At 46.3% G+C, this 12,084-nt stretch overlaps 2 protein-coding genes across 2 annotated transcripts; one reads left to right on the top strand and one right to left on the bottom strand.

Annotated features, from left to right (window-relative positions):
* Nucleotides 1-209: 209 nt before the first annotated feature.
* Nucleotides 210-2,021, top strand: LOC311366828 (telokin-like; the record flags this gene model as incomplete). Its single annotated transcript, XM_084485597.1, has 3 exons — nucleotides 210-216; nucleotides 693-836; nucleotides 1,761-2,021. The coding sequence occupies 3 exons, from the start codon at nucleotides 210-212 to the stop codon at nucleotides 1,973-1,975; spliced, it is 366 nt and encodes a 121-aa protein (XP_084341723.1). The 3' UTR covers nucleotides 1,976-2,021.
* A 108-nt stretch (nucleotides 2,022-2,129) lies between these two features.
* On the bottom strand, nucleotides 2,130-11,677 carry coasy (CoA synthase). The gene is made up of 10 exons (XM_084485954.1): nucleotides 11,476-11,677; nucleotides 8,885-9,670; nucleotides 7,732-7,946; nucleotides 6,465-6,596; nucleotides 5,892-6,081; nucleotides 5,376-5,440; nucleotides 5,158-5,242; nucleotides 4,768-4,865; nucleotides 4,111-4,257; nucleotides 2,130-3,075 (listed from the first exon to the last, which is right to left on the bottom strand). The coding sequence occupies exons 2-10, from the start codon at nucleotides 9,630-9,632 to the stop codon at nucleotides 3,004-3,006; spliced, it is 1,752 nt and encodes a 583-aa protein (XP_084342080.1). The 5' UTR covers nucleotides 9,633-9,670; nucleotides 11,476-11,677; the 3' UTR covers nucleotides 2,130-3,003.
* Nucleotides 11,678-12,084: the final 407 nt, after the last annotated feature.

Here is a 12,084-nt window from a genome sequence, read left to right as displayed (position 1 = left end):
TTGACTTACCTGCGTTAAAGTGTAACAACTGCGTGAATAGCCAACTTTGTTTGTTTTTCCTATTTTATAGGTGTTTTCTTATTGTATTTTTATGAAGCTATTGTAAATGAGGATCAGTTTGCAATCATCCTGCCTGATTAAAGATTGGTTAAACAAAGTAGGAATTCAGATTACTAGTTGTCAGCCAGTCCGTCTTTGGGCTTGCACACATGTCTGGTCAGAGTCGGTCAACTATAAAGTATAAAGCAGGCTTTAGTAGGTGTGGTTTAAGTCAGCTCCACTATAAAGCAGGCTTCAGTAGGGGAGGTCTAAGTCAGGTCAACTATCAAGTATAAAGCAGGCTTCAGTAATAGTGTTTTAAGTCAGGTCAACTATAAAGTATAAAGCAGGCTTCAGTAGGGGAGGTTTAAGTCAGGTCAACAATACAGTGTAAAGCAGGCTTCAGTAGGGGAGGTTTAAGTCAGGTCAACAATACAGTGTAAAGCAGGCTTCAGTAGGGGAGGTTTAAGTCAGCTCAACAATACAGTGTAAAGCAGGCTTCAGTAGGGGAGGTTTAAGTCAGGTCAACAATAAAGTGTAAAGCAGGCTTCAGTAGGGGAGGTTTAAGTCAGCTCAACTATAAAGTATAAAGCAGGCTTCAGTAGGGGAGCTACAGGTCAGACAGGTCAACTAACTACTGATTGCTGCTCCAGTAGAGCTGGTGTGGGGCGGCGAGGCGGAGAAGGCCATCGAGACGCTGGACGAGCAGCTCCACGAGGAGCCCCGCTTCCAGGTGACCCTGAGGGACGCCGCGCTGCCGGAGGGGGGTACCGCTCGGCTCAGCTGCGTAGTGGACGGTACGACACACCCACACTTTAGTTTCCTCTTCTTCTTCTCTTTTGGTTCTGTGTTACGAGCAAGACATTGCACTTATTTCTCCCGGCTACAGAGAACATTTTCTCTTGTGTCTGTCCGGTCAACCATTTTGAGAGTACGTGCGCGTGCTCCCTATCTTCGTTACCATGGGGACAAGGGCCTGGAGCCCTACATTGCTCTCTAACGCACACCAGGACAACAAGAAAAGAGCGGGAGACAGAAAAGTCTGCCGCCATTTTCACTTGTAAGCAGCTTTGATGAAATGAATATAATGCATCCATGACTAGAGCAGATTTTGCAATGTTAAATATTTATTATATGTTAATTATTGCAGCTCAATAAAGTTTAGACCAGAAACGGAGAAGGCCTACGCCTCAGCTTCTTGGACCACTACAATACTAATCATGATGCTAAATGATAATAGTGTAATATTAGTTCCTAGACCTCTACATTATTAATGGATGATGGACTGATATTAATGCTAACTGACAATAGTCTGACTATGTCAAATGAAAACATTTGTGTCTTGGCCGAAGGGTTGAGCTGTAGTGATGGGGTTGTGGGGTTAGGCCTACAGAAGACCAAACCATTTAGGAAGCACAGAGCTCTCAGGTCATCAGGGAAAGGCATGCTGTACTGTTCTCTGGGTTCAAACTAAGCATGGACACTTAATTTAATCTGGAACAAACTACTACTAAACAGCTGAGGTTTCACTCTACGCTTTCATTTCAAAGAAAAAATGTATACCTCCAACTATTATTGCTACCTTCTTATACGGTATGTTATTTTGTCTTTCACTAATTGTCCTTAATGTTATTCCTGTCTAAAGGCTAAGTCAATGCTACTTTGTGTTTTTAAAATGTGCTATAGAAATCAACTAAAAGTAATCCCTTATGAATATACAGGTTATCCTCAACCTGCCATAGAGTGGCTCCTGAACGACGAGCGGTTGGTAGAAACATCGATGATGACTGCGGAGCAAAACGAGGAGGGGAGCTGCTCGCTAGTCCTCACCGGCCTGCGACCGTCGGACTCTGGGATTTACTCCTGCAGAGCCTCCAACGACCACGGGGAGGCGCTGTGCTCGGCCAAACTGAGAGTCACCGCGCAAGAATTTTAGCGTCATTTGTTTTGCTGATGCAGAATGGTTTTAATTTGACCAGAGTGGAAAGTGGACATGGATTTGTTGATAGTCGTCAAGGACTTAAAATTAAACACAGACACCACTTCAAGCAAACAGATGAACAGTGTTTTGAAGGAATGCATTCACCAGGTCAAGAAAAATTGCACTTTTATCTTTTTTGTTGCCTTACAAACTCCCGACAGGAATTTACAAGTCTAGCATATGAGCTATAACATATAGCTATAACTACAATCAATACAATTTTTTTTTTTTTATAAAATACTACTAATAAACTGCTGCCTGTTGGTAGACATCGACTAGTTGGGTGACTTAAAAGTTCTCGTTTCTGCTGTTGTTCCAAGCTGTGCTAATAAACGTGTTGGCCTCCCTATACAGTTTGACAATATGAAAGGTGATGAGAGGGAGAGAAACCTCTCGTCAGACTATAGAGATATATTAAGCTGAGAAATTGTATGTTGAGCCAAGTACATCAGTGACAAATGATGACGACCCAGTCGACCCAGTCGCCGTTTTAATGACAATCACTTTCAGGGTAAACTATCGTTACATTATACTGTTACACCACTGCAATCTATATATATATATATATATATACTTTCTTCTTTATTTTGATTAATTACAGAACAAAATTTAGTAAAAAGTGTCAGTGGCAGTTGTTCCAAATCTGATCTTTGGGTTAGGATTGACTAAATGTGATAAAATGTTCAGTTTATTCAGGTTGATCTCTGAAGCCTCCTGAACACAAATGGCCACACACAGTGCCTTGTTGTCGCCAAGGCAACCGGAAAAGTTCCACTTGTTGAACATTGCTCACCAGCGATCTTGTCGCTTTGAAGAAAAAAACCTTTCCATTAAAAACCTGTCGATTTCCCCGTCATGCACACCGGACCACCAAGGGCCGGCCATGTGATTGGTGGGTTGTTTCACATGTGCGCTCTATAAAAAGGCAGAATTCCCTCAGGTCCAACAGTGCAGGGTTGAGCACCCCCCCAGTCTTACAGTCTTTAGTGCGGCTCCTGGTGAGCGTCCCGTCTCTGGAGGATCCTCTCCTGGAGCAGATTCCAGGCCTTGAGCACCTTAGACGACAGCGGAACGACAGGGAATCAACGTTAATAAATGTCATGTGTTAGAATTTTGCACGTGGTGGATGTGGATTGTGGAGCGACCAGGCTGCCAAGTTCCTCCCACAGTGGCTGGGCAGAGACTTAAGCACCCGAGACAGCGACAGAAGCTGGGGGGGGGGGAGGTCATTGATGGTCAGTTCAACTCTACACAGCTGCTGCTGCTGCTGGTGAGGCATTCAGTTCTCACCTGCAACCCCTCCCTAACCAGTCGCCCCCCGTACTTTAACAGGCAGCCTCTCCTCAACCAAGAGAAGAGAGAGGAAGAAGAAGAGAGGCTGGCCAGTCAGTAAACCAGGCAGAGCTGGGTGGGGGAAATGTGTTGGATGTCTTGTTTGAACTTTTGAAGAAAAGAAGAGGAATTATAAAGAGGACTTGAATGATCTGACATCCCTTAAAGGGGGCACTGTTTAAAGTATCAGGAAATACTGTGGTGATCTTCCTGTTTCCCCCCGCCTCTAGCCGCTCTCCTCTTGTGTCCCCAGGCCTGCAGAGAGACTAACCTCCTACTGGACATTGTCCTCAACCTCCCCCATACCACTCCTTCAATGAATGAAACTCCTTTGTAAACTCCCTTTAATTGTTTAATGCAGCGTCCCTTTAATTTGACTTTAATGCAGCGTGTATTTTCAGGGTGTTTCAAGTGTGTCCTCAGGGAGCGCAAACATCCACCTTATGCCTTTATGCAAAATCCTTTACCTCCAACACTGAACCGTGCGGGTGATGTAATTGTAGATGCAGTTCTTAACATGGATGCGGTTATCAAGCAGTGCGCCACTATAAACCATACTTTTGTAAAGGTGTTGCCCCTTTTTATGGCCACGAAACTACATTAAAAGCAGAATCAAGAACAAACTTTCAATTTCCATTTTCAGTGACGTGTGTGTGTGTGTGTGTGTGTGTGTGTGTGTGCGCGTGCGTGCGTGCGTGCGTGCGTGCGTGCGTGCGTGCGTGCGTGCGTGCGTGCGTGCGTGCGCGCGTCTGTCTGACCTGTCTCTGCGTGACCGCTGGCTCCCACAGGGTGCTCAGCACCACGTTGGCCCGCTCCACCTGCTCGCTGGTCGGCAGCTGGCTGTGGAGCCGGCGCAGGGCGTCGTCCCGGCTCAGCCCGTCCCGCTCCGTGATCCTCGACACGGCCTGGGGGGAACATTGCATCCAGTGTGTGGGTTTGATCTGGTGCCTCAGCCGATGCACCACAGTGTGGAGAACCTCTCTGGGAACTTTGTTGGGAATGTTGAACTCAAAACAGGCGTCCTGAGCCTACTTTCCTGGAGACATTGGGGTTCTTACCCAATAACCTCTGTCTGAGAATCGAGCACCTCACGCTATAACAACACTACCCTGCTCCTGTGGTACACCTTCTGACAATCGGTGCCCTGCTAGTCAGAATACCATTGTACCTCTGAGGTGAGGGGGTTCAACTAGCCACCGTCTGCAGTCTACCAGCATCCTCCTTGGGCAAGAACCTTGATGACTAGCATCAAGGACTTGCATTCACTGTAAAGCCCCCCCCCCTAAATAACACGTTCAAGAATAATACAAATACATCAATAACTGGGTAGTGTGTAGCCACACACAGCCTTCAAAGGCTAACTTAGTAAGGTGGTGGAGGTGCATGTGTATATGAACCAATCTGCAGTGTCTCACCTCTTCCTCCGGCAGCAGTGTGAGCCAGACCTCGTGGACCATGTCTGTCCAGCCCGCCTCCAGCAGAACCGCTGCGTCCATCACACACACCTCTTTACCTGGAGAAACATGTCACATGGCCGTCAGCACAGATCAATCGCTGTGTCACGAAACGGGCAGCAACATAAAAAGCCATTGACAGTGACCAAGGACTTTACTCCTTTTTAACCACCACGCTTTGATGATGATAAAACATCGCAAGCCACTTCTTAATTCATGCATCTGGTGGTAAGATAGGGACTGTTGACCTACTGAATACAGGTTAACAAGTTACGGGAGGATACTGGTTACAAATTAAAGTTCCCTTGCAGGAGATCCATTAAAAGAGAGTGTGTTATTCAAGTACAGTACCTTGTTCCCTGGCCTGCTGAATCTGTTCCTTAACCAGAAGAGCGATCTCAGGCCACACTATGTCTGTCAGCGCCTTTAACCGCTCCTGTGGAGACGAAGGAACTTCAATGGAGTAAAAAACAGTGGCATGGCACACAGACACAGAGACACAGAGACACAGACACAGACACACCCGCAGACACACACACACACACACACACACACACACACACACACACCTTGCTCCCAAACACCTTCCTTCCAAGTTCCCGCCGGTTGATGGACTTGTCCCCGTTAAGAAGATCTAAAATTAACAACAAAAAGGGAAAGCTTCCTAAAGATTAACTACACACAAATGCCGACCTTTACAAATACGTACATCAAAAACACTTTCTTTTGTTTGTCATTTTTAAGCACGTCTTATTGGACTTAAAATATAAAAGGTGCTGTAGGTAAGATTCAAGAGCTATTATTTGAATCTAATTTCTTAGAAATGCCCTAGCCATCCCATCAGTGAGTGAAATAATCAGTGAGAAGATCTGTTTCTAATTGACTTTGCCTTCCTCTACGTGAGCCAATATCGATTTTAGACCGCTGCAGCACTTCTAAATGTTACGTATACATAGGGGTTAAGGGAGTAGAGAGAGAAGGTTTAGTTTCAGAATCTCACTCTTCCCTTTGCTCCCTTCCCCTTTGATCTCCATATAAGACGACTAAAAGCAGTAATAATACACCTGTCATGCCGCTGTACCCACCAGAGCCAAACTCCTGCAGCACGCGGTGGTATCCCGCGGACCCCGCCTGGTAGACGAGGTGGCCCAGCCGGTCGCAGTCGATGCGGGCCGCACCCAGCGCCTCCAGCCGGCCGGCGATGGAGCTCTTCCCGCTGCCACTGCACCCCGTCAGGCCAATCACGTAGGGAGCAGGAGGGAAGGGGGAGGCGTCCTGAAAGGCAACCAATCACAGGTCAGATGATGGGAATATCTGCGTCCACCAAATTGGAAAGCAGTTGGGATTAGTAGAAATAATCCACAGAAAAGGGTAGAAGTGAAATAAAAAAGATGGATTACTGCACAGTACTATCTTTCATAGCAACCGTGTTACTAGAAGAGGTGATGTGCGGCTCGCGGTGGTCGGATAGAAACTGCTGACCGTTCTAAGCCAATGGAAAATGAAATTGTATTTCTTTACAGTCCAAGTTAACGGCCAATCAACATGAAACCTGGGGCCCCGCATCAACACATCCTCCACATGGCATAGTGGAGTCCACAGTTGGAGGGGGGGGGGGGGGGGGGGGGGGCGGGGCGGGGCGAGGCGGGGGGGGTCACCTTGGGAGGGGTGAGCAGCGTGCCGAGGAGGCGGGAGCGCAGGCTAGAGGAGCTGATCTTCTCCTCCTCCGTCTCGGTGTGGTGGGCGTCCTTCAGCAGCTGGATCTCGTGCAGAACCAGGCCTGGGAGACCCTGAGGACCAACGGCAGAGACACACGCCGTTACACCTGGCACAACGCGTCCCGGCTCTGTTTACACCCGGACGTCTAGACGTCTGGACGTTTTTTTTTGCACTATTCGATTCATATGAACCAAAAGCCGTGTTAAGGACAGGTGTAACGGGGGGGGGTCACAAGAGGGACTCACAAACCCAGGTAGAGATCTAGACCTGAACATCTTTAACAGAAGTAGCACCGAATTCCTGGAATTTCTGGAAGTTCTGGAATTTCAGGAATTACAGTCGAACACCAACTTCGCTTTGTGTATTAACCCATTTTGGACAGATTTTCCTTTTCTCTGTCGTAGCATTTTTGCATTTTGGGTGTATAGCGGGTGTCGTGACTTGGTGTTGAAAACGTTTTTGATATCTACGATTTGATATCTGCAAATATCTATTTGACTGGCTGACCTCCCGTCTAATGCTTTTACAAACCACAAATTGCTTCCAAACTGCAGACATTTTGACTTACTAATCAGTGGTTTAAAACATGCCGTCATACCATTAACATAACACATTATAAACTCATAATAAATAACAGTTGCATGATTACAGTATAATTATATATTCAATCAACATATGCAGCCTTTTATACAATTTTGGTGTGCCATTCTCTATTCAGGGCAACAAAAGCCACAAGCAGGAGCAGACAGATACCAAGAACACAAAACACAAAGGAACAGGTTAGCCGATACCCTCAACAGTCATATCTGGTGACCATCTGGAATGTAGGAGGCCGGACCTGTAGCCCTCAGGTCAAGAGAAAGAAGCCCTACTTGTTCCTCCATGTATACTTATTGTGCTGCAAGTCACTTTGGGATGAACGTTTTAGCTGGAATGACTTTAATTCTGAATGACCTGTATCTGAAATCATCTCTTAAGCCTTGGATAAGAGTTTTGTGCTAAACGGCTATATAGTCAAATAGAAAAAATAAATATTCCATCAATAGCCAGTGGTTATTAGTAACAATGGTTCTTCTGACAAATGTACTTATTGTAAGTCCGCTTTGGATAAAAGCGTCTGCTAAATGCCCTCGATGTAAACGTGAATGTAAACGCCGTTGAAAATACACGATAAAACTGATTAGGACCAGAGGGACCCAGACGTACGTTCTCCAGGCGCTTCGTGTTCACGGCCTCGCCGCCGCGCCGCGTCTCCTCGCTGACCACAATGCACTGCAGCTGGCGGTCCACCACGGACACGCCGTAGGGGTCGTCCAGGGCCACGATCTCCACCTGCAGGGAGGGCCGGACGTCCTGCAGGAACTCCGTCAGCCGCTCCACCCGCACCGGGTAGGGCTCGATCAGCTCCTTCAGCACCTTCCCTACACAGCACACACACACACACACAAGAGGACATCTCTCAGATCCGCTCATGTCACTGTGAAACTCTTATTCATTATTATTATTTTTTTTTTTTGTTGTTTATTATCACAATTTATTGGTGCTTTGGCAAGGTCCAAAAGCACATTTTATGCCGTTTTGAACCGGACCTTGGTATGTAAAAATGTCTGCAGTTTGGAGGCAATTTGTGTAGTTGTGTTTTTTTTTTTTGCATAGGGGACATTGTGACAAACAGGCGTCTCTCATAACACCAAATAGGTGTCCTTTTATGTATCAGGGAACGGGGTAGGAGATTAATCTTCCAAACGTGTCCACTGTCCCGGTACATAAAAGGAGCAGACACATAATGGGTGTTATAAGCGACACTTTAGTTTGTCTTACGATGACGCCTTTGGAGAAAAGGGTCGCTTTCTCTCTGTCAACTTTGAATTTGGCTACACTATGATGTTTTAACTGTATTTACATAGAGCTTAACTATAGACAACCCGTTCTACACCGCAGCACGACTTCATCTGTTGTTTGCCGACTGTAATGTTTCTCCAGGTAAAGAGGTGTGGAGTATTGGTATCAAGTATGAATATATAATGTAAATACAATCTCCTGCAGCATATTTTAATAACCTAAGGGTTTGTTGAAATGAAATAGAGAATATAAAAACAAAGTCAGTAATATCTTATCAAGCAGCATGTATCATTCCTCACAGGCCTAAAAGTTCTATGTTGATTGACAAACATGTTTTCATGGAGTCTTTCTGTATTCTTTCTTTATGTTCCATTTTAGTATTTCGTTTTACTTAAAAATCAGTTTCCGTTTTTTGTCTTCAACGGCTCTTTGAAGGCTATTATATCAGTTTTTGTTGATTCCAGTTTCAGTTAACGACAATCGCATTGGATCAAAACATAGCGTCGACATTATTTACTTTTCAGCATCTCCTGGTCACACACGCCGATCACGAAGCGGCGTTTGGCCAGCATGCAGGAGATGTTGAGCAGCGTCTTGTGGGCGCTGTGCAGCCGGTCGAAGGTCCCGCCGACCACCACGTCATTGTACGTCTCCAGGGGCTCTGCCCCCCCGCCGGGGCCCGCCCGGCCCTTCTCCAGCTCCTGCCTCTGCCCCTGCCCCTGCTCGGCCTGCAGCTCCTCCAGCTGGGGCTGCAGCAGCACCGAGGCCAGCGTGGGGCTGCACACATAGCAGTGGCCCGCGTAGCGCTGCAGACACTGGCCCACCCGGGACGACTGCTCCGCGTCCTGCAGCAGGTAGTCCGTCAGCACCACCTCCGGGGAGTGGGAGAGGAGCTGGGGGGCGGGGAAGGGGCTCCCGGCCCCCGCCATCCCGCCGGGCGGGGGGAGGTCGGACGACTGGGCGGCCCGGACGTTGGTGAGCAACACGCGCACGTCCAGGTGGCCGCAGACGTCGGCCGCGTTGCTGTAGAGGCGCGAGATGGCCGTGGACAGGTCGGGGACGGGCGGGATGAAGACGGGCCGGGGCTGGGCGCCGCCGCCGCCGCCGCCGCCGTTGCAGGCGGACAGGTTGAGGCCCGGGTGTAGGTGGACGTACAGCGTGTGCTTGACCACGCGTGCCGCCGAGCTCAGCACCGGCGTGATGCGCAGCGGCAGTGTGTGGAGCGGCGCCGTGAGCACCAGGATGCCCGTGCTGAACATGGACATGTTGCTGGCACTGCCGACGTGAGCGATGCGGTCCACACCTGTCCCAGCGGTGCGGAGGAGAGACAGCGTCACTGTTTGGTTGTTGAGGTTATCATACAGTCGACAGTTTGAACAAGAGTGTAGACGAAAAAAACAATTCTAGCAAGTCTATTGTCAATCTTAAAAGGAGACAAACTTGTTTGGCAGACATTTTCACAGGGGAGGATGGGCGCATTCAAAGTAACATAATTAAACAGGGGACTAGCCCAGAGCGACGCTACAAGGAAAGCCCAGCATGAGGCGACCTAGTTTGAAACCTCTTTCATTGATATATTTATGTACATTTTTTTAAAAGCCTCTCATGGCCTTTTTTTTCCGTCGCTACAGCCTACAGGCACCATTTTCGATAGCTGCGTTTACCTATTGTTCCAGTAGTCCCATTGTCCCCATCACCTTTGCCATCTCTCTTCTTAAAAAATCTGCCATAGAAAGTAACATCTACTACTGTTCCTCCCAAGGACTTGTCGTTATGGGAAGAATGGAGCAAGAGCCTATTTATCACATTGGTTTGGGTTATCGGCATATGTTGGTGTTAACATTCCTCAAGATTTGCTGTTGTTTTGTTGCTCCAGTGCCCCATTGATAGTCAACAGAATACAAGTTCCTTGGTCACATACTTGTCCCTTTGAAACAGTAATACGGTAGAATGCACATTTGACTTATTAACCACTTTCCGTTTACGTCATGGGGCAATGTTTTACTCATCATCTTACTTCAAATATGCAGTCTCTCGTCAACGATAACTTTTGTCAAGGTGTATGAACATTAACTAACAGGTAGCGATAGACCGGTTTCATAGGACTAACACAGGGGACAATGCCTCAATGAAAACGGGCCCATTTTTGGGCCCATGCCCAATGTGCAGGAACATTGAAAATCAAGGGCAACAAAGTGGAAGAATTGCAAGCTATTTAGGTTTGGTGTTATTTAATGTTTTTGTTCCTTGCAGACCACATAATTAAATAATTAAACAGAGTAGAATGCAAGCTTTAATATAAAAGTGAAATGTGTAAGAACCGCCAGGAGAACAAAGCATTTGGTTGCCTGTAGCTTCAGATAAAGCTAGTTAGTTAGTTAATGTGATATATATATATATATATATATGTAGAGTATGTAGAGTATAATATATATTATACTCTACATGTTATACCAGATGCCAAGTAAACGTTTTAGTCTAGAACATTTGTATTTATTTATTACAAATCTGGGTTGACTTAGAGTAAACACATAATTGAAAGATCTTCCACTGAGAAGTCTGTCACTCTGATTTTTACTGAATATACTTTAGTACCCTGACCCTAGATCCATACAGACCGTCTGCAAATCTTCACGAAACAGGTCTGAATACAAATAATGACATTTGCCTTTTAACTAAGTTTTCAATGGGATCTCTGTTTGACAGCAGCATAACGTTATTATATTAATGTATAAGTAGTGTTATAGTATTAGCTTTGGCTCACATATGGGCTTAATGTAGCTCTGGATAGACAGTATTCGATTTTGTATTGCCTTGTCAGTTGGGTTCTCTATCTATATAGAGTTCTCTATCTATATAACTTTACTGTGACATAGGTGACTCCCATCTATCAGACCTACTGTATTAAAACGCGCACACACACACACACACACACACACACACACACACACACACACACACACACACACACACACACACACACACACACACACACACACACACACACACACATTAAACATGATCCACCAAAACATCCAAATCATTAGTTTGCCAGCCAACTACGAATCAATGCGTTGGACTCGCGATGCATTTCTTTAGTGGTTTTACCGTAATGTGAGACGACGTGGTTCAGTAGTGTTTTTGCAGTCAGCCCCAGCGACTGGCAGCTGTGGCGAAGGTCAATACTTGTACTTGGAGAAATCGCACATAGCGAACCATAACCATGTCGGGCCTACTACCCTACCCTAGAGGAGACGGCCTGTTTGGGTTCATGTGATGAAGTATACACTGTAAACTAACGTACGGCAGGTTGCAGCGAATGGGGTTGTGATACACACTACACACGATTGGCTAATGGTTAAGAAATCGTTTCGTGAACTCACGGGAACTGTAGTCCAAATGGTGTTAGCTTCTGGTAGAGCCACAGAGGAAAGAACACGATATAGGACTACAGCACCGAGGGAGCGGCGCGCTCACCGTATGCTGCGTTCTAGTCGATACTGGGACAAAACGAGTACCGATGAATTGATGAGTTGTCCAACTTCCAGAGCTCCGGTTGTCTGATTAATTAACATTGTCATTAACACCATGAACATGAATGCCTTTATCGTTAATAGAAAGAATGAAAAAATTATAAAAGCGTTTGTTGAGGTTTAAGCCCATCATTTGATGTGTAATTATGCGATGCGTTTTTGAGAATATCAAGAATTTGTCCTA

The sequence above is a fragment of the Micromesistius poutassou genome, assembly GCF_964030765.1.
Source record: "Micromesistius poutassou genome assembly, chromosome: 21".
Classification (NCBI taxonomy): domain Eukaryota; kingdom Metazoa; phylum Chordata; class Actinopteri; order Gadiformes; family Gadidae; genus Micromesistius; species Micromesistius poutassou.
This window is presented reverse-complemented; position numbering and strand designations above follow the sequence as displayed.

Excerpts from the sequence above, each read along its gene's own strand:
- coasy (XM_084485954.1), bottom strand. The coding sequence starts at position 9,632 with ATGTCCATGTTCAGCACGGGCATCCTGGTGCTCACGGCGCCGCTCCAC. Across the intron at positions 7,947-8,884 it reads TGACCAGGAGATGCTGAAAA|GGAAGGTGCTGAAGGAGCTG; the intron begins GTAAATAATGTC and ends TGTGCTGTGTAG. Across the intron at positions 5,441-5,891 it reads GCTGCAGGAGTTTGGCTCTG|ATCTTCTTAACGGGGACAAG; the intron begins GTGGGTACAGCG and ends TGTTAATTTTAG.